General features: G+C 45.1%; 1 protein-coding gene and 1 long non-coding RNA gene across 8 annotated transcripts in view; one reads left to right on the top strand and one right to left on the bottom strand.

Moving 5' to 3' along the window:
• The window catches only part of XYLB (xylulokinase), a 145,799-nt gene extending 121,028 nt beyond the window's left edge, over nucleotides 1-24,771 (top strand). For 6 of the 7 annotated variants that reach the window (XM_076055643.1, XM_076055633.1, XM_076055624.1 and 3 more), the window contains 2 exons: nucleotides 11,938-12,032; nucleotides 20,858-24,771. In XM_076055643.1, the coding sequence (XP_075911758.1) occupies nucleotides 11,938-12,032; nucleotides 20,858-20,926 (164 nt within the window). In that variant the 3' untranslated portion in view covers nucleotides 20,927-24,771. Of the gene's footprint in view, nucleotides 1-9,367; nucleotides 9,726-11,937; nucleotides 12,033-20,857 lie in introns of those variants that run through there. The other variant, XR_004402326.2, reaches the window with a different exon arrangement.
• Nucleotides 18,281-26,460, bottom strand: LOC142906927 (uncharacterized). Its single transcript, XR_012930565.1, has 3 exons — nucleotides 26,202-26,460; nucleotides 20,940-21,055; nucleotides 18,281-18,620 (listed from the first exon to the last, which is right to left on the bottom strand). It is a non-coding gene; the product is annotated as an uncharacterized LOC142906927 (long non-coding RNA).
• Nucleotides 26,461-27,056: the final 596 nt, after the last annotated feature.

Genomic DNA, 27,056 nt, shown 5'->3' with positions numbered 1-27,056 from the left:
ACACCCAAGTTACACTCGGGAGTATAGACTTAGATATGTTTCTAGTTTTGTGTCTATGCGTGACAGATGCACAGACAGAGGCAGAGAGAGAGAGACAGCACACATCTAATTTGAACCAAGGGCTACTCTTCTCAAGTGCCAATCAATCCTGCCATCCTTTTTGGGCTTTGTGGCATTTTATGTGACAGGTTTTTTTTTACATACACGTGCCTATTTACGCTGGTATTGCAGTGCCTGAAAGAAGCACATGGTTAATGAGAATTTGAAATATCAGCTAGATATACTGAAAACAATTACTGCTGTGTTCTGCAGAAATTTATTCAGAAATGTATTCTGCTCTGAACAGTTCAACGTTGTATGCGATGTTTGCACAAAATGACAAAACACCCTCCATTTAGTCTGATAGACTTCAGGAGAAAAGTGCTGTCAGTGAGCACCTATTGAGGCTAAGTGGTGTGGGGTCAGCTCCCAAGTTCTGATGAGTTGAACTAGAGGAGGGCCGCTGCATATTCACATACCACGTGCTGCTAGTGTGAAGAGTTGTTCTCATTAGGTATAACCATAACTGGAACAGCAGCGCTCTATATGGTCAGGGATTGGACAGGGGGAGTATGGTGGTTAGTAGGTGTGTAGCAATGCTTCCACTCACTGATGAATATAATTATATTCTATGGATCTTTCGGTAAAGCCACGTAGATATTTTTATATTTTTTTAAATAAAAATTTTCTATCTACGTGGCTTCACCGAAAGACCTATAGATTATGTGTTCCTGCAGTCACGAAAGCTTTAAGTAAAGAATATAATTAGTTCAAGAATAATACACTCCGTTGGAATTGTCCGTAACAACTAATTGTTTACACTGAATGTAAATTATGTTTACATTGCATTTTGGGAAACGGCGCTCACTAAATAATGCGAAACATTTAGATTCAGCACATATGAGATGGTGAAAAGAACAATAGCAGCGCTCGGAGCGGAGGGGTGGGGTGAATCGTCACACGCGTAGTGGTGAGTTACAGTAACCATTTTACAATCACGGCATCTGCGGTTCATTCACAGAGGGCCATTAAAAACAAGATAGTAATTGACACCAACAAACTTGGGTTCACACACACAGATAAAGGATCATTAAAAACAAGACAATCATTTGCACCAACCGCATGCCACCGTATTCAATTTATTGTCAAACGCCATCTCTATGCGATAATAGAATAAGCACGAGGATGATAATGTATTTTGCCAAATGGAAGGATAAAGTAATTAGAATGAGCTTGCAAATACATTGTGGCATTTCATGGTCTCAACTTTCCAAAGCTTTTGACTGCCCGCCATGATTGTACTTTGACGTGGATATTTGTCATCGTTGCAGATCTGTATAGTTTGTTTCAATGCAGAGGAACTAACTATCTTCCACAGTGGGACTGCGACATTTCCACCACTAGCTCAGGGCAGCAACCAGAGATGAGTGCATCCCCACACTTTCTTGAGCAGGGAGATAAATTGTCCTCTCGAATGCACATTGAAATGTTATCAGAATGCGGCGCCTTTCAGTATAAAATATAGAATATGGAGGATATTTGATCAACAGCCCAGTATTTGTTTTGCGCTGATTATCCTTTTTGTTAATATTCATCCGTCGAGTTGCTTTATTGTAAAGTTGATAACCCCCCTTTCATCGTGTCAGTAAACAAAAATGTAGACTAATTAGTGGTTTATTGAAGTGTGATCTGAAATGTTGGAATTCATTATTTTTTGTTGTCCTTTTGTTGTCCTTTAGAAAAGACGTTGATGAGGCTTTCACATTAGTTCATGCAGAGTGTGTGTTATTGTGCACATCGCATTGTGTTATACCACACACTGCCACTTGAGAGCCATGGATAGGGCCCTCGATCTCATGGCTAACAGCCTCGAAGTGTGAAAGATCCACATCGTGTTCTTAGAAGCCCCCCTTACCCCCCTACCCACCCCAACGTCTGTGGATTATTAATATTGGACCTTTCCTGCACAACAGTGCCTCAGTTGCTGGGTTTAGGTGATGGTGGTGCTGGAGACAATTTTAGGCAGTGCTTTTTTATTGTTTTTGTGAGATTGTGTGGCAAAAATCGCTGGAAATTAGACCTCTTGTGACCCCTACCCTTGAGCTAACCAATAATTTCTCATTCAAGACAATGTGCGGGGCATGGGACCTTGGCATCGTCAGAAAATTCATAGCCGTCCAATCCATAGGTAAACATTTGTGGTTCTTGGGTCTACCACATCATTAAAATTGGGGTGCAGTGGCCCTGTCAAAGCACTACGCTTATACTGTTGAGGTTTTCAGTTCAAATTACATTTAACGACTGATCATAAAACCAGGTTTTTACTGTAGCAAGGTGATGGTCTCGTTCTTCTCCAAACAAACTACATATAAAGATTTTAAAAATAACGTTTTTAGAACTTATTTAAGAACAAATTTACTTAATTAGTATATAGGGACATAATGACATATTTGTTTACATTGCTGACTGAACTGCAGTTGTCGTTTAGTAACATAGACCCTTGGAGGATATCATTCAAAGGCTCTTACCATGCAGTGGGTGGTTCGACAGTCAGACATGTGACATTGTTTTTTTACAAAGATCCCCCATGATTTCAGCAACGCAGTTGAAATACAATCGGTGATAAATGCAATAATAAACCAGGTTGGATGATACCAGCCAAGGACCTCATTGACATTACGCCACTATACTGTAATTGGTTAGTAATCAGTGTGCTGCTACTATTGTGTGCAGTGTCATTAGAATGCAGGGCACAGTGGAGAAGCATTTGCATCAATCACAGTGCTGGAAAGCGCTCTGCTTACTTACCTGTTGTAGCAAATTAGCATCAATCAGGTTCTAACGTCTGGATTGTTGCTCACCCAGGGATAGGCAGTCACGTGCTGCCACTCCACTACCTTCCCTTCATGGCTGTCATTTGTGGGCTCCCTGACTCTCTGGACGCCATGATCTATTTCCCAAAAACCAGGTAGACACAGACCCGTGAGGTTTGGCAGGTGAATGACACTTATGCTCCAAACAGTGATTTGTGGGCTCCCTGACTGTGATTTGTGGGCTCCCTGACTCTCTGGACCACATGATCTATTTTCTAAAAGCAATGCAGACACAGACCCATGAGGTTTGGCAGGTGAATGACACTTATGCTCCAAATAGTTCAGACACCAAAGTAGCCCACTTGTCAGGGATGCTTGGCTCTCTGAACGGCATGGCGATAGTGTTGTTGCTCTGGAGACCGGGAGATTGATGATCGGTGTTCGGTCGCAATGTTGATGGCATTCTCACGTAACAGGGTGGGCCGCGTGAAGGCTGCCATCTTCCACACTGTGAAATGGATTGATCTTCCATGAAGCTCATGGTCCACCCGAAATTGCATCCACACAAACCATGGCAGAAACAGATACCTGACGCACAATTGTAAAAATTAAAAACTCTCCATTGTGCGGCTGTGGTCATCCAGAACAGGCCGTACAACATAAAACGACACAATGTCCGATCCACAAATATGAAGGAGACATAGCGAGACACTGCCGCTGCTCCTGACTTGGTTACTGTAGTCCCTCGGTTAACGTTTTTAATCCGTTCCACGAAAACTACTGTTAACCGAAATAACTGTAAATCGAATATAGTAATTGCATGTGTAGTGACATCGGGGATGTCACTGTATGGCGCCGGCCCGGGAGGGCCGTGGCGCGCGATGCACTGTCTCCACGTACACCCCGTAGGCGGGTGTAGTACCAGTCCTAGTGGGGCATGGTGTGTGCTGGGATAGCGCGGGCACCACGCATAGCGTGTCATGCGGGCTTCCACAAGGGGGAGTGGGAGAGTGTCAGCCCAGGGGCAGGGTTGCCCCGGGCCATGGCAATCGAGAGAGAGCTGGAATGCTCGAGAAGGCAGGCGGGGCCGAGGACGGAGCATCCCCGACCCGTGGGGGGATATAAGGCGGGTCCCTGAGATGGACCGGGGTCGCTGCATTCTACAAGCTGGAAGCTCTACGTCCTACAAGCTGCAAGCTTTACAGGCATCAACACGTGTCGGGACCCGAGTGAGGGTCAGACCCTTCATAGCTGTAACTCCTCCGTGTAGGGTAGTAAGCTGGGTGGCCACCATCCTAGGCTACAATAAATGTGTTGCCTCTAAAGAACAACATCTGCGACTCAGTTGGACTCATTACACGTTAAAAGCATTCATCTGTTCCAATACGATTGTAAGTTGACCTTTTTGACCCTAACAATATACTTGATCACATTTAAACACTTGATATTAATACATGAACATAAGAACATATAGTGTTAATATTAATAGAAGCATAGTTAAATAATGAATCAATAGAGCATACGCATTCTTACCTTAGGCTAAGAAGATGGTAAAAATCTGTAAAAATCACTTAAGTCTGCAAGAGAGCTGTTTCCACTGCCTAAAAAAGAAAACGTAATGCAAACGAAGCCAGTCGAGGTCTAAACACTCATAAATGGGCGTCGCTGATTGGCTGAGGCATGCTCAGCCTACTGAGTGCTCGGATTGGCCTAAATTGGCGCCCGCGTACATTTCATGTAACATACCGTTCGTGAATCAACATTTTTACGTGAGTCGATAGCGTGGAGGTCCTATGGGAGCCGAAACGTTAACCGAAAAACCGTTAACCGATGGCACCGTTAACCGAGGGACTACTGTATCTGGCTTGACCACCTGAATGTGAAATTGTAGTTGTTGCTCTGCATCTACATCAGCAGCCGTACGAAAGAAGAAGAAGACGGCAACAAGTACTCCTCTTGAGGAATTCATCACGCTGCCATTTTCAGCAAGATGCTGTCATTGGTGTGAACTTTGCAAAATCTATTATTCTCACCGTGAAGGTTTGATTCACAAGGGAGTGTCCCATTCCTCGTCGTAGTAACCCTATGATCGTTGTGTGGCATCGTCACCACCGTCGTAGCCATCATTGCCATTATTAACACGACCGGTATCATTGTCGTAATGTCATGGCAATCATTATCGTCTTTGTCAACATTAACAATACAAAGATCTCTCCTTTATCAGTATATGGTGGAGTGAAAAGTGCTGTCACTGAGCACCTATTAAGGGCAGCAGACCACATGATTGCATGATATAGCCAGCATCTTGCCTTGCTAACTTTGTCTCTGCAGTTCAAATAATCACACGCTGTTTCAAGTGCTCATTTTAGGGACGAGTGAACCGAAGGCAGGCTCAGAACAGGTTCAGATAGCAATTGTCACTGATGCACGTGACTCGGACTCAAACCCAGGCCACGGGAATCATAGTGTAAGTGTGCGAGCCACTGCATCATCACTCCACACATCATCAACATTTAGTTTTACACCTGAATTCTAACAGCTGACTTATCTAGGTGATGTCATTGTGTTTGGCTGTGATGTCATATCTGTACTGCACAATAGGCTACAGCCATATGTATTCCAATTTGTATTCCAATTGTGAGGTGAAGGAAATTCCATTCAGATATCGCAGTGAGTGATGCACCATCTCATGACAGTAATCCTAAAGTTCCTTCAATACGACTTTTATCCACATTGTATCCTGAAAAGTGACATCACCGTATAGCTATAAAAGGGTGTTCCCCGTGTGAAATAGCCAAGATGAGATATGATACATCCGACACCACCATCAATATATTCCTTTAAAGTCAAAGCAACTTCTTGCTTACATGAGCAACAGCAATATGAAAACACTAATGACAAAGCCAGGAGCAGAATATTTACATTCATATGGCGGTGATCTATCTCCCGATGCGAAACGATAATATTATTACGTGGAGTTTTAATGCTAGATATTTCCCAGTGTGGGTTTATTTTGCATGAAAATATTCATTTATCAAAACCTATACTCAGTGCTGGCAACATGTTGTATTAGTTTACATATACCCTTCAGTGTATCATTATAAATTTTATATATATATTATAGAAATGTGTCAAGGTTTGGGTTTTTTTTGTCAGACATGCATTTATTAATCTCGTGACAATAGCAATCACACATTTGATTGTATTAAAATGAAAAAACATAAAAACACAGTCATTAATAACTGGGCTTTAACCAAGAAAAGCCTAATTTATTCGGAGATTTCTGCTTGTGGTGTTTGGACAATTCCTTACATGCAAATATGGTATATGATATGTCATGGGAAACTGGGATGTGTAGAGAAACATTCATATGATGGGATTAAATCAAACAATCCATACAGATAGGTCAGAAAAACCTACACTCCTGCAGGCCACTTCACAGCCATCCAGGTGACTGTTTTGGCCACATCATGATCTGTGCGCCACCCATCAAGCCGACCTCCAAACGCTGCATTGGAGCCATGCATCACGTGAATGGGAAGGGAGAATACAGTCGGAGGTAAGAAATTGAGAGTAAAAAACGAAATAATGTAAGAAGAGCGTGGGTAGAGCTCGATATAAACGTACAAAAATAAGAGAGCGAAGGAGGGATTATTTACGGAGAGAATGTAAGGAACGGGTGATGTAAGGCAACAAATGGAGTGAGAAAAAAAAAGACGCATGATACCTCCCCCGGGGCTCTGTTTCTGAGTGTTGCTGGTGAGTAGCTATTGCCATTAACAGGACATTGGGTGGATGTGGCATGAATTCTCCCTTTTTTTTTTGTCGAGCCATTTTAATTTCTATGGTCAAGCGTTAAATTCCAGAAAAAAAGTACGATACGGTTTTTGTCGAGCCATGAATTAAAATGTTCATAAATTGGTGTGGAATTTTTATGATGACGCTTCAGTTATGGATATTTTTTTTAAAAAATACATTTATCTCACAGAAATTCGTTACTCTGTTGACTTTTAAGGCCAAGCCACAACCGTTTCTGCGTGGCGAGGCGTTGCGGTGTGTAAACCGTGTCCTGTATCTACTCTATTATGTCTGGACTCTCGGTCGTATTTTTTTAGTACGCAGATAGGGCGCATTCAGCAGTACATCTGCGGTAATGTCTGCATGCTGCGCAGTGTTGGGATTACGTTTGTGGGCCATAGTGGGGCAATTCTAGAAGATGCTTAACTTTTGGGGGCTCTTATACAGCCACGTTTCCCACCCATGTTCTTAGCCCTTGCCAGCAGAGGGCTCTTCTTCAAGTGTGTATCCCTTTGCCTGTGCACCAAATGTACCTATATTACTCCAGCTCTGATGTGACGCTTTCATGTCGGACTCCGAGTCATTTGTTACGAATGTGATGGTGGTTTGCTGAAGGTGGTGGTGCTGCAGCTGGTGTGATAGCAGAAGTTCTTGTAGTGGCGGTGCCAATGTTGGCATTCATGCTGGCGGTGAACTTGCTGGTAGTGGTGATGGTTGTGCTGGTGGTGGTGTAAATAGATGATGATAATGCAATTTATAACTCGCGCAAATTTGCGGATGTAACGTCCGCAACTCAGGGGCGCAGAGCCAAGCTCAGAGTAACTCGAAGTCGTGGTTGTGGAGGTGAGTTTTTAAGTGTCTCTTGAAGGAGACGATTGAGGTGATGCTGCCAATGTGCAGAGGGATTGCGTTCCAGACTGTTGGGGCAGCCACCGAGCGGAGGTCGTGAGTCACACTGCGAAGGCATCTGCCGTGTGCTGTGCTGCAAGTCGTCAGTAATGAAGAGAGGTACGGGGGACACGCAGATGTGAAGGTGCGGTGGCAGAGGCAGACGAGCTTGTATGTGACCCTGCTGGCAATGGGTAGCCAGTTGAGGGCACGGAGAGAGAGGCAAGCGAGTCGAGCCGAGGATGAGTGCGGCCAATGACGCGCGCCAGGTTGGTTTGTAGTCTTTGAAGTTTTTTGAGATTGCCAGAGGAGGACCGGACTAGGATGGAGTTGCAATAGTCGAGGCGAGACCCAACTATGCAACGTGTCAATTTGTTGGCAGTTTCAGTGGAGTTGAGAGGACGTAGGTGTCTGAGAGCCTTCAGGTGAAAGTTACATGCACTGATGATATGATTGGTTTGGTGGTCGAAGGATAAAGTTGAATCTAGGATGACACCGAGGTAGCTGAAGTGATCGGTGAACCTGATGCTGTGACCAAAGATGTGTATGTGTGTTGGGAGCGTGGATGAGTTGAGACATTGCCTGGTACCTAACATGGTGGCCACTGACTTTGACATATTAAGGGCAAAGTTGTGTGCGGAGAACCACTTGCTGGGCAGTGGTGCATTCCGAGAGCCTCTCAAATCCAGATGCATTGGAAGAATTGATGGCGGTGAATGGAATAGTGTCGTCCGCATGTGAGTGGTGCTTGACACCGAAGCTTGCGATGAGGCGGCCGATCGGGGAAGTGTAGGCTGTGAACAGCAAGGGACCGAGGAGAGAGCCCTGGGGGACATTCTTACCACAAGTATTGTGGTTAATGCAGACATGATTCCTTGTAAAAGGTTTCAGTTTGGTGTTTTAACATCTCAACATCTGTTTTGTTGCCAGAAAAAAGGGGAAAACCTATTCTCATATTTTGGTACTGGTAAAGGAGGTACCATGATGAGGGAAAAGCACTCGGTGTTAGTAGTGAGGGACACGGACTGGACCTCAAAAGTGGTGGGAGCCATCGGTAGGTAGAGCTCTTTTATTCTCAAGTCAACATTGTAGACGACCGCTAAGCCACCACCCCGCTGGTTAGTTGCGCAAGGTTTGTGAAGAACCTTGCATCCCGGGGGCGCGACTTCCAAAGAGATGGCTGGCGGGAAGTCTGGCCTGCACCAGGTCTCGGTAATAAGCAAAAGGTCGATGTGGTGGTCCGAGATGGTATCGCGAATGAGGGCTGATTGGTAATGGAGCATGAGTTGAGTAGGCCGAGGCGGATGGGTAAATCTGGATGTGAAGATCCGAAGAGGTGCGGTGTCGAGAGGTCAGAGCAAATATCTGGTTTGAAGGTTGACCTGTGAACAGGGGCCCCTGCCGCCTCTGCAACCACGGTGCCGATGCAGTCTCTGACGTTGACCCCGAAGAAGCCCGAGGCCAGAGAGCGTCCTCAGGAGCGCGGATTCCAAGTTCAGGTGATGAAGAGATGGTGCATGTCGAGGCCCTATTATATCAGCCCACGCTGTACGGTTAGTGGCGTTGGGGGGGGGGGCAGGATTCGGGTGGACTCCGATCAGCGGCTGTGCTGCCCGGAGCAGCTTGTCCAGCAAGTGGTGTCCAAGACACACGCCGTCAGCACGCGCTCCCACGCACGTGGCGGGTGCGTGCACGCCCACATAAGCACTCGTTGAGCACGTACGTACACGTGCGGACACGGCCACGCACGCGGCGCGTACGATGGAGCGGCCAGAAGAGCACGAGGTCTAGTGGGAGTAGCTGACCACGCGCTGTGCTCCGGTTCGCAGGCGATGCAGCAGGGTGGACGAACCGCGCCGAGCTCCCATTCCGCCGGTGGTGCTGGGCAGCAGGCACAACCCCGCTCTCTCGTGCTGAGCAGTGGACAGTCTGCGTCACGTTCCCACTCGCTGGTGGTGTTGAGCAGTGAATGGAGCACGTCGAGCTCCCACTGGCCGGCGATGCTGAGGCACGCCAAGCTCCCAATCACTGATAGAGGTGGAGGTGGTGCCTTGCGAGGACGGGGCGGCTGGTAAGCCGCACTGCGTGAACAGTGCAGCCGGCGTCATCCAGCCTCCCCCAGCCTCGTGCGTGGGAGCAGCCGGCCTCGTTCACGCACACTGCCCCTCACCAAGTGCGAGGCGGCAGGTAAGCCGGGCTGTGTAACACCGCAGCCGGCGTTTGTTCAGCTGTAGCAGCGCCGCGGGGCGTGTGCAGTGCGCGCGGATGGCAGGCGGGGTTGGAGCCAGGGGTTCTGCCACCGCCACAACACTCGGGCACCACCAAAGTAAAAATGAGGAAAATAATAAAGCAAAACAAGTAGTAATAATAATAAGAAGAAAGAAGAAGATGTAGTGGAAGGTGAAACTAAGAAGAGCAGGGGATATTGAAGAAAACCGTGGGTAAGGTACGAGGGTGCGGTGAACAGGAGATGAACAGTGGGAGCGACGTGGGACTGCAGCCAGGTACCACGATGCAGAGGAGGAGATTGCTTAACTCGCCATCAGCATTTGGAGATGTGTTACAACATAACATTTTCTAACAAATCCGACATCCCAACTGGGATGGCACACTTCTTATTGCACACTGTATTGAAAATATGTTACTATTCCATAAGTGGCATTACACTGCTATTTAAATGTTTATTCTATTTATTTGTTTCAATCCAATTAGTGTCAGTTCACACACATCATAGGCAATGCTGCTCAATGTAGAGTTACACAAACACACGAATAGTGAAATGGGCATTAACAAGGCAATTATCATTGTAACATAGTGCTGAACATCAGGGAAAGATGGCTCAGTGAATGAGTTCCATATGGGCATGGAAATCTGACTATTTACAACTAAGTGCAAGTGAGCTCCTTATTAGTCATGGAATGAGGCAACGCTTCATCGACTAAAATCACTGTTTTCACTTGCATTATATGCATTGAGTTATTTGCAATGTACATTAATTATGTGCAAATGTTAAGCTAATCTACATTTAGGGTTATGGTCAAACAAAACTAGACAAAATCACTGTTTTCACTTGCATTATATGCATTGAGTTATTTGCAATGTACATTGATTATGTGCAAATGTTAAGCTAATCTACATTTAGGGTTATGGTCAAACAAAAATAGACAAATCAAACGAGACGGACAATATAAATTAGATAGACAATACAAATGAGACAACATTCTGCAGACAGACAATATAAGCCAGACAGACAGAACGAGCTCAACAATAGAATTGAGACAGATGGGATCAACCAGACACGCCAGTGCACACAGACAATGTAAAAGCGACGGACATTACAAACGAAACAGAACGGACGAGACGTACACAATAAACAAGACGCATAAAATGAATGGGGGGAAAAAACTAACACAAACCAGACAGAGCCAATGAAACAGGCTAAATAAATTAGACGTACAGGAAAAAAACAATGTTGGAGAATACAAATGTGATAATAAAGCCAAGACAGATGAGCACCCCTCATTTATCATTTGTGCAGGGAAACACTTTTGTGTAGAGAGACACTTTGACTTGATTATTTTGTCGTGTGTAATTGGCATTGAAGGATGCAGAGGTGTTAATAAATAAGTAAATAAGCCAAGTCCAATTTTACTGCTCGTGACGTTCGTGACTCACTTACTGACGTCAGTATTACCATGGTCGATACGTTGTGGCTGCTATTGATTTAAATGCATACTAACTTAACCTTTAAGACAAGCAGTTGTCCATTGGAACAAAGAAAATACTGTACAGTGCAAAGTGGATCGGGGGGGGGGGGGATACAGGAATGTTATTCTGCGGTTGCTAAATTGGGAAAAACAGAGATTATGGCGACAGCGACGATTTAATTAATGAAATCCGTTACTTGCAATTAAATGTCACAAGGACTGGATGCTCATTAATTCAACAAAAATCTACGTTTGGGAATACGACACTTAATTAGTGCGTTTGGGTTGACTCATCTTTAGTGAGCTGTTAAAATCCAATCAAGGGTGACAATGAGAAAATTCCAGGTACGCCGGAGTCTGGGACAGCACACGGCCTTCTGAGCACATTGTCAGCAGGGATAGTGTACAGGTGTCACCTGCACCGGCAATTAAAGCCTCTCTCACACTGTGGCCGGGTCTGCTTTAATTTCACTTCACCGCCCTTTACATGAAGTGCCTCGCGAGAAACCATGAACGTCCTTTATTTATTTCACGTGGGATACACCGATATCCCTTGAAATAAAGATACCATGGCTATTATTTTTGTTCTAATTAGTGCGCGATTAATAATAATAACAATATCCAGCCTGATAATGCCCAAGGTACACCAATGGCACGCATGTATGGCTGACTGTCTCTCCCGATCTGTGCAGGTCTGCTCGCCGCATCGGGGCTATCCTTCTCGGCCGTGGTGCGCACCGCTCCCCCCTGCCAGCTCGCCACGTGGCCCAGCCAAGACTCTGCCAAGGTGAGAACTGCTAACACGTGCACGCACGCAGATGGACGTGTGGCCGCGTGGGTTAGTGCTGTGCGCTTGCTGAATACCGCCTTGGTGACCTCTGAACCACGGTCCAGTCAGTGGAGTAACAGGTAACAAGTAGAGATCCAGCGCTGCAATTGCTTGCTTATGCCACTGCTGGTAGAAGAGCCTCTGCCAGAGGGAGCTCTTAGAGCGCCCCACTCGAGGGTATTTGGCCTATTCCACACTGGCCACAACACCGTCTTGCCAATCTAGTCGCAATTTAGACTGCAGGGCGGATAGAAGCGGAGGAATTTAAGAAACATACCCATTGTTACAGCTGCTGCTGCACGGGGAGATATAATCAAATTGGTGACCTCTGCAAAGCAACGTCCAGTGTGCTAACCATTACACCAGGACAGCGCCCCCTTAGCCATAAGTGCAGTCGTAGACGTATGTGGGGCATATGGCGAGTATTAATATAGGCAGCGTGTAATTATGCTCCGTATGTCCGCCATCATCACTGCAAATAGAGCACTTTGAAGGTGAGGTACGTGGGTTACGTCTTGCGAGACAACCTACTGTAAAGTGGTCAAGAGTAGGCAGCACTGCAAATGTGTTAAAGTCCGATGTGCACAGAATATGAACATTATCCCCTAGGTCAGTGCTTCTGGAGTTTGCCTGTTCTCCCCGTGGTCACGTGGATTTTTTTCCGGGTTCTCTGGTCTTTCCCTCCACATTTTAAACATGTGTTTCGAGTATTTTGGCTGCATTTAATGTCCACGTGATAAGCTACTTCGTTGAGCTCTCATTTTTGGCCAGGATGCTTCTGAAAAAGAATTACACGGCTCAGTGAGCTTTGCCTGTTAAAATACAATTTTAAAAAAATGAATTCTTCACTCCACGGCACCCTTAGGAGCTTGCTCGATCTTGGCGGCACACCAAACCAAAAATCACTGTGGGCCCGGATGGGTGGGCAGATGACAGCTGTCTCCTGTCGTACTGCACGGCGACCAAAGGGAAGGGGGGAGTGGGAGGTGTGGGCTGGATCAGCCCCTGCACGGCACGCTTGCGAACCGTTCTTTCCTTTCCTACAAATCCAAAAACACGGTGGGCACACCTGGAACATTGTCCTGGCACAGTGCCTGTGAAGCGCTGCCCTTGAGGGTGGATCTTCTCTAGGTACTCCAGTTGTTTGCTACATGCCGAAAAAAACACTCAAGGAATTGGCCAAATGTGTGCCCCCTCATGAAAATGTAAGATCCTTGTGAAAAGCAGCCTTGAGACTTCGTTGAGAATTTCCTAGATAAAAGACATAATTTCAATCGCATATAACCAGGCTTTTTTTTCCACCGGCATAATCGTACACAGTGGCACCATTGTCATCTATTCCTTAAAGGATGCATGGTGTCAACACCCCTGCTATAGAACACAACCACTGCGTGTGTTTCATGACAATACGAGATACAACCTGCTATCATGACACTACGTTTCTGGTGTCAAAGCCGCTATTCAGCATTCTTGAAGTTGTGTTTATATATTTTTCAAGAAATTAGCAATTTGGAATGAAGGCTTCATTTGCAGTCAGATAACAACTGTACCGCTGTGGCAAGATATTAACTACCTCGCCTGGTGTACAGGAGGTCGTGGGTTCCATCCCGACCCTGACGCCTGCTGTATATTTGGAGTTTACATGTTCTCCCCTTGGTTGTGTGACTTTTCTCTGGGTCCTCCGGTTTTTCCCACTACATTTAGAAACATCACGCGTTTAGAGTATTTGGCTGTTATAAATTTACACGTGATAAGCCACTTCATTGAGCTGTCATTTGCGGCCCGGTCGCATCTGAAAACGAGCTACATAGCTCAGTGGGGTTTACCTGGTAAAATAAAAAAAAAGTTTAGTTTAGAATAGATTGATTTGTGTTTTATTCATCAGATTCTTCATTTCTCTCCAGGCCCTTTTAGATTTAACAATTGGATTTGAATAATGTACTCTTCCGCTAATTAGCTACTTCCCATTGAATATACAGTGAGGGAAAAAAGTATTTGATCCCCTGCTGATTTTGTACGTTTGCCCACTGACAAAAAAATTATCAGTCTATAATTTTAATGGTAGGTTTATTTGAACAGTGAGAGACAGAATAACAACAAAAAAATCCAGAAAAACGCATGTCAAAAATGTTATAAATTGATTTGCATTTTAATAAGGGAAATAAGTATTTGACCCCTCTGCAAAACATGACTTAGTACTTGGTGGCAAAACCCTTGTTGGGAATCACAGGGGTCAGACGTTTCTTGTAGTTGGCCACCAGGTTTGCACACATCTCAGGAGGGATTTTGTCCCACTCCTCTTTGCAGATCTTCTCCAAGTCATTAAGGTTTCGAGGCTGACGTTTGGCAACTCGAATCTTCAGCTCCCTCCACAGATTTTCTATGGGATTAAGGTCTGGAGACTGGCTAGGCCACTCCAGGACATTAATGTGCTTCTTCTTGAGCCACTCCATTGTTGCCTTGACCGTGTGTTTTGGGTCATTGTCATGCTGGAATACCCATCCACGACCCATTTTCAATGCCCTGGCTCAGGGAAGGAGGTTCTCACCCAAGATTTGACGGTACATGGCCCCATCCATCGTCCCTGTGATGGGGTGAAGTTGTCCTGTCCCCTTAGCAGAAAAACACCCCCAAAGCATAATGTTTCCACCTCCACGTTTGACGGTGGGGATGGTGTTCTTGGGGTCATAGGCAGCATTCCTCCTCCAAACACGGCGAGTTGAGTTGATGCCAAAGAGCTCCATTTTGGTCTCATCTGACCACAACACTTTCACCCAGTTGTCCTCTGAATCATTCAGATGTTAATTGGCAAACTTCAGACGGGCATATATATGTGCTTTCTTGAGCAGGGGGACCTTGCGGGCGCTGCAGGATTTCAGTCCTTCACGGCGTAGTGTGTTACCATTTGTTTTCTTGGTGACTACGGTCCCAGCTGCCTTGAGATCATTGACAAGATCCTCCCGTATAGTTCTGGGCTGATTACTCACCATTCTCATGATCATTGCAACTCCACGAGGTGAGATCTTGCATGGAGCCCCAGGCTGAGGGAGATTGACAGTTCTTTTGTGTTTCTTCCATTTGCGAATAATCGCACCAACTGTTGTCACCTTCTCACCAAGCTGCTTGGCAATGGTCTTGTAGCTCATTCCGTCTTGTGTAGGTACAATCTTGTCCCTGACATCCTTGGAGAGCTCTTTGGTCTTGGCCATGGTGGAGAGTTTGGAATCTGATTGATTGATTGCTTCTGTGGACAGGTGTCTTTTATACAGGCAACAAGCTGAGATTAGGAGCACTCCCTTTAAGAGTGCGCTCCTAATTTCAGCTCGTTACCTGTATAAAAGACACCTGGGAGCCAGAAATCTTTCTGATTGAGAGGGGGTCAAATACTTATTTCCCTCATTAAAATGCAAATCAATTTATAACATTTTTGACATGCGTTTTTATGGATTTTTTTGTTGTTATTCTGTCTCTCACTGTTAAAATAAACCTACCATTACAATTATAGACTGATCATTTCTTTGTCAGTGGGCAAACTTACAAAATCAGCAGGGGATAAAATACTTTTTTCCCTCACTGTACAGCCCACCATCATGCCCACTGCAGCCATATGCCCTGCACCTCGCTGCTTTTATTTTGTAGCTGCATAGGAAGAAAACACGCCTCTGGATGCAAATTCAACGGCCGTGTTTCCTAGCATTCCTTCTTAAGTCTTCTGTGCAGCATCATATCTCTTGGTGGCCGTTTTATGCGCACACTCACACATACATTTTGTTTCAGATAGAAGTCCCCAATGCATTGCATTTCTGATAGAAGTTCACGACATTCATTTTTGTGTAGTGAGAACAGATGCCGTCTGCATACAGTAGTGTGCTGGGATACATTACCCATGAGAGGCTATCTACATCTTAGACCCATTATATAAAAATCCATGCATAGGGATGGACCATTGCTGCCTGCAGTGATGGGCCATTACTACCTGTAGGGATGGACCATCAGTGCCTGTAGGGATGGTGCGTTACTGCCTGTAGGGATGGGCCATCAATGCTTGTAGGGATGGGCCATCCGTGCCTGTAGGGATGGACCGTCAGTGCCTATAGGGATGGGCCATCAATGCCTGTAGGGATGGGCCATCAATGCCTGTAGGGATGGGCCATCAATGCTTGTAGGGATCAACCGTCAGTGCCTGTAGGGATGGTGCATTACTGCCTATAGGGATGGGCCATCCGTGCCTGTAGGGATGGACCGTGAGTGCCTGTAGGGATGGGCCATCAATGCCTGTAGGGATGGACCATCCGTGCCTGTAGGGATGGGCCGTCAGTGCCTGTCTCGTTGAGTCCAGCTGCTGGGTGCGCCGTGGTGCTGAACTGACTTGCCACTTGTTCTCTTCACATACGACAGGGAGCTGGTGCGGTTTATAAATTATCCCATTTCCCACACTCACTGAGAGCCTCTCAAGTGAAATGCAGACGAGTGTTTGCAAAAAGGATATACTGTATTATGAAAGTAAACGAGAACATTTTTCCATCTCAGATTCGCCAATGATAGCCACGATAACAATCAACGGAAAGGAACCACATGTGAAAGAAGAACTGCACGAAGAAACGATGGTATATGGACACGAGATAAACGTGACAAAAATAAATTCACGGACAACAAGTTTGGTAAATGAAACAACTTTTGGAGGAGCAGACGTCGCTGAACACGGGGGTTACGTTCCTGGAAAATGCCGTGTAGGGCAAAACCCTGTTGGACAAATATTAGACCATTTTGGGAAGAATTGGGTTGCATTCCTTGGACCGAAATTATCAACCCCTCCCTCTTTGTTTAACTTATTCTACAGGATGTCCACCCTTGTTATTGTACTTAAGGATGCCGTGTCGCTGTCCATTTCTTGTCTGTGTGTATGCACTTTTTATTTTTCAATTTCATCTCCACACAAAACCCACGTCTCCATTCCTCTTCCCGCACCGCGGCACTTACTCCCAACGCTCGCCGCTGGCTCCGTCACTCGAACGTTAACAATTCACCATCTAGTCGTCCGTATGACTCGCGTCACCGACTGGACAGCTACAAGTTGCAAGTGGAAATGTGTAAACATTTGCCTTGTGCATTTGTAATGTGCTGTTGTCCGTGAGCATGTTGATGATTCGCCATCTCGGCGTCCGTATGACTGAAGTCCTCAACGACTGCACGGCTAGGTGCATGCGGCAATACGCGTGAACATTTGCGTTGTGCCTTTATTGCGTGTTGAGTGTGTAACATCATACGAAAATAACACACGTGGTAAATACATTGTTCTCAGTCGATTCATTCACACCTTCCAACGGATGCGGCTCTCTCCTGGCACTTCTTGTCGACGGGGAGATGAGACTTCTATCAGCGTCAAACCGCGTAGAGCCGAAACATCATCCCCGTGTTCCGGAAAACAGACCTCATTGTGTAAACCGTGGATAGCCGAAACAAGCGTTCCATAAAGCCGTGTTGAGCAAGATGTTTCTGTTGAGCTAAAGCACTTACGGCAGGCACCTTGTGATGAAAATGATTAACTAAGAGGATAACGAGTTCAGGAGACAGTGTTTTAGAATGCTGATCTTGATAATGAAAGCAGCATATTGACGCGTCTAAAAAGATAATTTATAATCAGTGCATAATGGCTGCCATCACTTTGGATCCGAGATGTGGATAATGGCAGAAAAATTCGAACAAAAGCATAGATTTGTGCAAAAAAAGCATGCAGAGATGCACACTAGGAATTGCACTGAAAGACAGAAAAAGGAGCACATTAATTATGGAACAAATGCAAACCAGACACACCCTATTGAATGCTGGGAAGCACACATAATTAGAGAGTATGATTGCTGATGAAGAAGTCTGGTGACAGGAGAGGGAGACAGAAACACCGAGATCCAAGGCTCAAACCAGTACCTCAACGGCGCGTTGCTCTGTATCATGAACTGAACAATTTTTTTTTTTATCAGGTAGTGTGGGTAAAGCTAAAAATGTTACAAAAAATGAAACAAAAGCATGTAATGCATACGGGGATGGCCATAATGGATATGGAGCAATGATATCAGTTCATGTTCAATATTGGGATAGGTTTCAGCATCACAAGATCGTGGAGGCCATGATCCACTTGGGACAGTTTTGGGGCGATCGTTAACCATGATAAACTATGTATGTGTAGTGTCAGTGAGTCGGAAACGAGGTTTGTAGAGGCACCTTCTTTATTGACCGCACGAGATCTCGCCTGCCACACTCTACAGTCGCCTGCCTAAACACAACACGAGCCGTCTAATACCGACGGCGCTGACGGAGACAGCCAACAACTTTCTAGCAGCGCAATGTCGAGCGAAGATGGCAGCCACGAGGCGACAGCGACGATCCAATCCCAGAACCGGCAGCCTCGAGCCCCCCGCACTCGGCCCCTTTTATGCTACCAGCGTGGCCTGGCTCCGCCCTGGCCACGCCTCCCTTCTCGAATCCACTAGCAGGTTCCAGGGGCTTCCAGATGGGGCCCTCCATGACCCTTGCCCCAGTTCCTCCGCCCTGCCGACACACGCACCGTGTATATGCTCACCGGCGTGTGTACTGTTTGTCCACCATAGTTGCCGCCGCCGGTCACCAGACGGCGCTATCACGCTACATATCTATGTATTTTGAACTTCTTTTGCACCGTACGTAGCCAGCCGTGCTCATCAGAGGCGCGGGGGAAGGACGACAAGCTCAACACAAAAAAGCAGTTGTAACGAAATTAGTTTTCAATCGACATTTAAAAGTATATAGCAACAGTGGCTTCCTAATTTCGGAAGGAAGAGCATTCCAGATGGATGCAGAAGCGCATCTGAAAGTGCACGATGCAGTGAATGTCTTTTGTTCGATGGCCAGCCAAAAACCCGCCACTGCGAGGATGACCAGAGTTCGCGTGGTGATGGTTTATGCTTCTTGACGAGATCGGCAAGGCATTGTGGTTAATTTCTGGCAGGAACTGTGTGTAATGACGAGTGCAAGCTTCTGATGTATTCGTTTGGCAACCGGAAGTCAATGCATCTCGGCGAGCACTGGACGGACTTGGCCGGATCTTGACGTGCCCATCATGACACGTGCCAGGGAATGTTGTACACACTGCAGCTTGGTCATGTGTTTTTACCAGACGTCCCGTAGAGTAGTGAACTATGGCAACTTGGAAGGCAAGAGAATGGAGTGGCACTACTCTGCAGCCAAAGCAGAGAGTTTGTTTTACAATGATTTGTAATCTCAGACCAGTTACCAGTTGCATATTTTGTTTTTTGTCAGTGAAGATTTTTGTGCGTTTGCAACAGATGATGAATATGCAGTGCACTACTCAATACGGAGCATAAAGGATCGTCGTGTAGTGTTGCGTAACCGAGGCCTATTGAAGATGTGGTTCGATCAGTAGATCTGTGGTGTCATTTCCTGGGGCCTTTCCTCAACGTGCTCTGATTAAAAGGGTTGCCAGAAGGAGTTTATTCACCTATGTGATAATAGCACAAATAGTAATATGATGATAAATTAAAAACATTATTAAACATGAATATAGTAAGTACATTTGGAACGCCGTTAAAGTGATTCAGCTACAAACAAATATGAAAGGCATTGTGAATGTTAATAATTGACGACAAAGAGAGACGTTAACCTTTTACTTTAACTATACTAATAAAGATCAAGCGATAAGTGTACAAAGCAAAATGGTACTTTTTATCATAATAATGCGAAATATTAGTGCATATCTGTAAGATGAGCACTGGCTTCTCACGACTGGTCTCATTCCATCAATCAATTTGCAACAAAAAATATGAAAGGGAAAAATCGCGATGCCATTGTGTAAATCAATTAAGAAGATCCCATGCTACATGTCTAATTTCTTAGAAACACAGATGGAAAAATTGCCTTTTCATTTGAAATTGCCATAATTTAATGAAAGTAAGTAATTACGCTGTCACGCTGCATCTCCTGTAGTTTTTGTTTAGTCTCACAAATAAATAAATAAAACTCGAGCACTTAGAGAGCACAAGTGCACTCGCTACGGCTTGTTTGATGGTTAGCTTAGGCATTGGAATTAAAATGAGCGTTCCCCACACCTAGCCTCATTTGTAAATGCAACCGTGAAAAAAGAACAAGGGGAAAAAACACGTAATTCACGTGCAATTAACAAAACACGCAGGTTATGCAAGTGATGAAGCGTGGGTGGTATGTGATACTCATCAAATTTGCAAGCGCGTGTCACGAAGTTTAAAGAGCCTCGAAGCATCAGGATGCATTCGGGTCTCGTCGCGCAGTTCCCTGCTAAACAGCAATAAAGTCAATAACAGATGCCTGGATACAGAGTGTGTCTCAGCAGTGTATACAATTACATTTTGATAATGTATGTACGCTCTCTCCATTCATGTATGCCGAGTGTAAGTAAATGGAATGAACAAAAAATGCATTAGATAATCCTGGAAAAGGTAGGGTTCTGCAAACTCCTCTCATTTGTGCAAATGCTATGGATCCACCCAAACTCCCATTATGGAGTGACAGGACACGGCCATGTTGTGACTTTGCGATGTATTCCCAATGCTGCTAACAAACAAGGGAAATTAGGGGCAACCAACTCTTATTTCACTTGCAGAGACTGCGAGTGCGATAAGAGTTTGCGCTATCATCTGTAATTTCCCTTGTATAAGATACCGATGATGACGACGACGGCAATAATGATCATCACGCACTTGATGCTGCATGATGTAGCGAACGTCACTGACTACTACCGCCCTGTCATGCTGCAGGTTTATGCAGCCATGTTGGAACGCTTCCAGCGCCTGGAGCAGACCTTCGTGGGTCCATGCAGGCCATGACGGTCTCCCTTACCCTGCGTGAAGATCTGCGGGGGCCTCGCACCCCTCAGCATGGCCCCGCCGCATTTGGAGCATCTCCTTGAGCTTCGAGGAACACAACTCAACATTCCTCAACGTCGTGGACCGTGTCTGTTCACAGCAGGCGCATAGTAAGGATGATTATTAGAAAGTTCACGGAACATACAATGACAGGTAGACGTGTACTATATGTGGCACTCGTCTCTGTTGGCATCCCAGATGCAGTGTGTAATTGAACATTCCTATAGTGGGATCCCAGTCCCTCCATAGCACTACTACTGTTGACTCACAACAAAGCAGTCTTCCTTTCAGTGATTCAAGGGATAATGGGCTGACTCAACTCTAAACCACAATTTTACCCTTAACCTTAAAATTGTTGGGCAGTGCCACCTGGCCAATAACGTACACATCATGCAAAACAATCATTATGTACTGTCTCAGTAGATTATGAGTGATAATAAATAAAGAGGTAATGTGATTGTATAATCCATAAAATTAAGTGAACATTTAATCCACAATCGGATTAAATGTAAGAGACAACGCCCTGCTGATGAGACTCGGTGAATCTGAAAGGCAATCCTATTGTTTTCCATGTTTAAAAAAAAAAACTGTAGAGCTGTTGCGTTTTGAGGTGACCAGAGCGTTAACCAGGCCACTGGGATGGGAGGTGTTGCCATGCTGTTTGCAGTCAGCGTTACCAAATGCAGGAAAACAGACATTGCCAAATTCAATGTATTTAACGCAACAATTTCCATGCCCTGAACATGTGTCAGAGAATTCCACTCGCATTCAAAGTATTAGGACACTGCATGTGGGTGCCTTGGGAAACACTGAGTTTTTGAAGGCTTACCTGTGAACGGACTCTAAAACATTCCTTACATTTTTATACACTATTCCTGGTAATGGCCCAAACTGGATTGTCCCCTTCAATGAGATTAACTTTTAAATCATACAGAACATTGTGGAGCTCAGCGGCAAGTGTTGTGTTATCGAGTTTGCATCGAGTGGATAGCTCAGTTCCCACAGCCACCAAAGTGTCATCTGCTCTTGGGGAATACAGGTCTGTCCGTGGTATGCAGACCTCGTGGAGAATAATCTGAAAATGTGAAAACATTTCTTCAGAAATGCTTACAATTGTGAAATAAATCCACTTGTGTCGCAACCATTTCCAAGATTTCCTTGACATGTACGATGTCAATGGGATCTTTCAGGTGAAATGATCTCCTTGAAGAAAATGTTAGATCATTATTAAACTGCCCAAACAAGGGAATATCACGGGTATTGTTAATGTTTAGTTTAAAAATATTGCCTTTGAGAAGCACATACTGTATTCCCACCAAAGTTTAAAGTGTTTCCATGTTCATTAAACCAGCTGTGCTAATGCTCAACTCCATTGACGCCATTGAGCCAGAGGAGGAAACGTAACATTCCTGGCGTCATTCAGGATGATTGTAAAAGCCATTCGTAGATGTGCCATATAGGAGAAAAATACATGAATTTACATATTAGTATGAGTATACGATCTATACAAATGTTCGATTCATTCTAAAGTTTGTGTTTTTTGTTTGTGGGGCTTCATTTGTTTCCTCAGGTGTTGGCACTGTACATAAAATAGTCCAATCATTCCAAGATGGCGACAGTGCAGGTAAAAGCTCTCCATGGGCGTTGTGGTTCATGTTTAATTTAAATCAAGTCTCTCGTGTTAGAAGACAGCAAGCTAAGATCTAGGGCTGACTGAGCTTAAACAAGTGACTGGTACTAAAACACATTCCTGCGGAGGGAGCTGGTAGGAACGTTGGGTTGCTCGGTCAATGGCCAGGGTCAACGGCGGCACCACGTGGTGTATTCCGTACAATATGCCCGACTGTGTGGGAGGGCACAAGCCGGCGTGAGTAGGTTAAACGTTGGGCTTTATAAGGGCACCACGGGGTGACCAGCCCCTCCCCACCCAGCCCCACCCGCTCCCACCCCTCCCACCCCCACCCAGCCCCACCCTCCCCACCCAGCCCCTCCCCACCCTCCCCTCCCCACCCAGCCCCTCCCCACCCTCCCCTCTCCATCCAGCCCCACCCCTCCCATATTTAGATGCACGACGGACGGACGGACACAATAATCCCCTGTGGGCTGGTGTAGTAACCAGGAGGTTCCTAGCAGTATGAGACGTTGTTGTGGGCGGTGAAGCGGTGAAGCGCCATCTGAGCAGATGACTCAGTTTAAATAAACCAAGGGTGTTTTTGACCCTAACCACTTCAGTATGCCTACAAGGTCCACCAAACCTGATATCTCTTTACTTGACCAATTGTGTTGGAGGATCTGTTAAAGGAAGATAAATAATTGTGTATAAAATGTAATCCACCACAAACCTTTGTCAAGAAATGTGGCAATGATAACAATTGCAGGTGGAATGTTCACGATTGTTTTGGTAAAAATCTACAAGATAACTCAAATCTATAATGCGCATTCCATCCTAGGATCCCAATGCGCAATGCATGAAAAGCAGGAAACAAAAACAGAACCAGGGCAACCGATCAAACTAAAGAGTGAAGGCCACTTTATGGAGATGAGTTTTCAAAGCAGACTTAAATATATTTACCGACTCTGATTGCTTGATTTCGAGGCATTCCATAGCTTGGGTTCCACATTAACAAAAGCCCGTTCACCAAAAGAGTGCAACCTATCGACTTGGGAGTGCTGAGCTGTTGGAGATCAGAAGATCCTAAGGACCTTGATGATAGACTACAACAGTGTGAACACAATAAAGGACACGAGGTGTAAGTGTGTAGATAGAAAATCACGGCGGTAAAACATGTGTTATCGTACGTTCTAAGGCATATTTAACATTTGTAGCATTTGCCATTAAAATATGATTTCCTTCAAAACCGGGGGACTTTACGATTGAGCACCCTGTGCTCAGAAGATAAGGTTCAAGAAGAATACTTAACTCAACAATACAGTATATTTACTCTTTAAGTACCATTTTAGAAATAGCTGAGCAGAGGGACCCAAGAACAAAATGCCAGTGTTAATGAGAAGACTTTTTCCCAGATGCCTCAGTCTCAGCCATGTTAATGATCACAAGTTGACCATATGGGGATCCATACCAAGGGAGCATCCAATTGCCAGCATAAGAAGGTGTTCTTCACAATGTGTTTTTCATATTAACTCTGCTTCAAAGTGGAACGTCCCATCAGCACTCTTATGAGTTGGCGTCATGACACGTGGCGATGCCATGTTCTCGGGATAGTTGTGTTTTGGGTTCTTTCTGCTGATAGATTTTAAACACAATTTTTTGTTGTAGTAGTTTTTTGTTAACCCCCCCCCCCACGGTGCCACCGTTGGTCAAACTGATGCCTGATGATGTGCAAATCAGATCGTTTTCTTTAGGGAAACACCTCTAATTTGCTATTAAAATGTAACACTATTTTGAAAAAAAATATAACAGTAACCAAAATTGCTGTTTCCTCTCAGCAGAGGCTCCTCCACCTGTTATCTCATATACATTCATTATTTTTGTATATGTAAACGAACCGTACATTTTAATGGCACATTTTAAATCTATATCACGGCGTACAAGGGAATAGTGTTTCACAATTGTGGATTAAATATGCAAATTAACAAGCGCATAATGCTATGTTTAGCACGTAATGTGGTTCCAAAATAAATTAATTTGAGAATAATTTGCATAATTATGAAGCTATGTGAAATACAAAGTTTAATACATGAAGTATAGTAAATGTTATTTTAATTATTATTTCGATTAGTTGACTAATGACTGAGGTGATTGAAGGCCTGTACTGTATTTACGTGATTAAATTATGAAATAATTACTCGCGTGGCTTTTTTTTTCTTCTCCAAAGCTTTGATTTCTTTTACATAATAGAGCAAATAATTTAATACGGTAATTGAAAAGAACGAGGGGCATGATTCTGGGCAGTCTCTTGCAGATATAGGAGCAAATTAGACTTTTCCCACCAAACATGTACAGAAACTGCCTTTCCGCTCACAATAAATGTAGCCTCTTCTTGTGGCAATAAAGTGGCTTAAGTAAAAACCATCTGGAAATTACATTTCAGAAGCAACAGCAAAAACAAACCCTTGTGGAAACATCAATGGTGAGCCACTCACGACTCCCGTATCCTGCTTATTTTCCAGCCAGCCGCTGGTAGTTGTTACAAGCGCAGGTACCGATACATTTTTTGGATCAAGAGCTGCGCGAGCCCACTCAACTAGGGCTGAACGATTAATTGATTTCAAATCGAAATCGCAATTTGAATTAATGCGATTTTCAATTAGCAAAGGCTGCAATTTTTGGCGATTTTAAAAGTCCTATTACTTTCTTATTGGAATAGTTTTATATTTTTTATTATTATAACTCTATTTATTTAACTTAACAATTGTTCTATGTTCGATCGTTCTATTCAATTAAAACATTTAAATAAATACATGTTGGAAGCAATTCATATATTTTAAGTTCTCGTGCTTGCATTAGAATATATAGAGCAGTTCCTATGTTGATGGTATCACGTGGTAATGCTCCATCACATGTTTTAAATCTCTTACACAGTGAATAATGAACTGAAGCTTGGATCGGGATTGCAGTGGGCACTCCAAGGGGGCAGCACGTTGGGACGCTTTGCATTGTGGGGGTGCGCCACCATACATTGCCCAGAAATCACACTGATGTCAAATCACTTCGGCAGGCCGGTTCCTTCAAAGGGCCCTTTGACGCTTGTGCGAATGTAACTCTCATAAATTGTGCAAACGGTAGGGCCGTCTACGTGATCCCCAAGTTGCTATTTGAGCACTTCATATCCAAGCTAAATCTCCCCCATGCGTTGCCGTTTGAGGATTTCCCCTCAAGAGCACTCAAAAGCAAATGAGGCTTTCGTGACGTCACACGGGTAAGATCTTGACTCTGGAGGATGATCACAATCAAAGACATTCCGTTTTGCTGCTACTTTTGTAAATTCCAAAATGCCCTGAATTTGGTTAACACCAATTCTCTCAACACAACAATGGAACACATTATTCAAATTAGCAGTACTACGATATCAGTCAATATTTTTCTGGAGGGGATTTAAAAGTGATTCGCCTTCATTTGGACATTTCAGAACAATCGTGGTCTATCCAATGAAAATGGTAAGAAAAGCATTGGCAAGAAACATTGTAAACACAAATGACCTCTGGCCGAGGTGCCCACTGCAACGGAGATCCTGCTGTGATTTAAATGTTTCCGTGTGATTGAATGACTACATACTGTATGTAGTGAGTCCAACGGAGTCGCAGACGTTATTCTTCCGAGGAAACACATTTATTGTAACACGTATATACAAGGGGTAACTGCCCCTTTACCAGATACAGCCTGGGGTGGTGACCACCCAGCTAACTACACTATACGTAGGAGTTACAGCTACAAAGGGTCGGACCCTCACTTCGGGTCCCCGTCCACGTTTTGATGCCTCGTAGGACGTAGAGCTTCCAGCTTGTAGAATGAAGCGATCCCAGTCCCTCTCAGGGACCCACCTTATATGCTCCCGGGTTGGGGCTGGCTCCGCCCAGGCCCCGCCCGCCTTCTGGAGCGTTCTAGCTTCCTCTCGATCCCCCTCGAGAGCTCTCCCTGGACACGTGATCACCCCCTAGCCCCCCCCCCCCCACCTGGGGCCTTCTCTGTGGACACTCGAGATCACATGTCTACGGGGTCAACCAGAGTGCCATGGCCCGGGGCAACCCTGTCCCTGGGCTAACACTCTCCCACTCCCCGTTATGGGAGCCCGCACTACACGCTATGTGTGGTGCCCGCGCTATCCCAGCGCTCACCAAGCCCCGCTCGGGCTGGTACTACACCCACCTACGGGGTGTACGCGATGACGGGGCATCGCACGCCGTGCTGTGCTAGAGCCGGCCTCACTCAGCAACCCACCCGGTGCTGTCCGCGACGTAAGAACATCGCATGCCACGTCCCTCCCGGGCCGGCACCGTACAGTGACATCCCCGATGTCATTACACATATATGACACACGCACAGACATGTGTTACCTGAACAGACAAACTGTTTAGCTCCTCATTAAGAACAGGACACCAAATACATTTTGGAGTTTGCCAAACATCCCTC

Source organism: Petromyzon marinus, chromosome 4, assembly GCF_048934315.1.
Source record: "Petromyzon marinus isolate PM22_M1 ecotype Great Lakes invasive population chromosome 4, UKy_Petmar_22M1.pri1.0, whole genome shotgun sequence".
Classification (NCBI taxonomy): domain Eukaryota; kingdom Metazoa; phylum Chordata; class Hyperoartia; order Petromyzontiformes; family Petromyzontidae; genus Petromyzon; species Petromyzon marinus.
The sequence above is the reverse complement of the archived record's forward strand: the minus strand, read 5'-3'. Positions and strand labels throughout refer to the sequence as shown.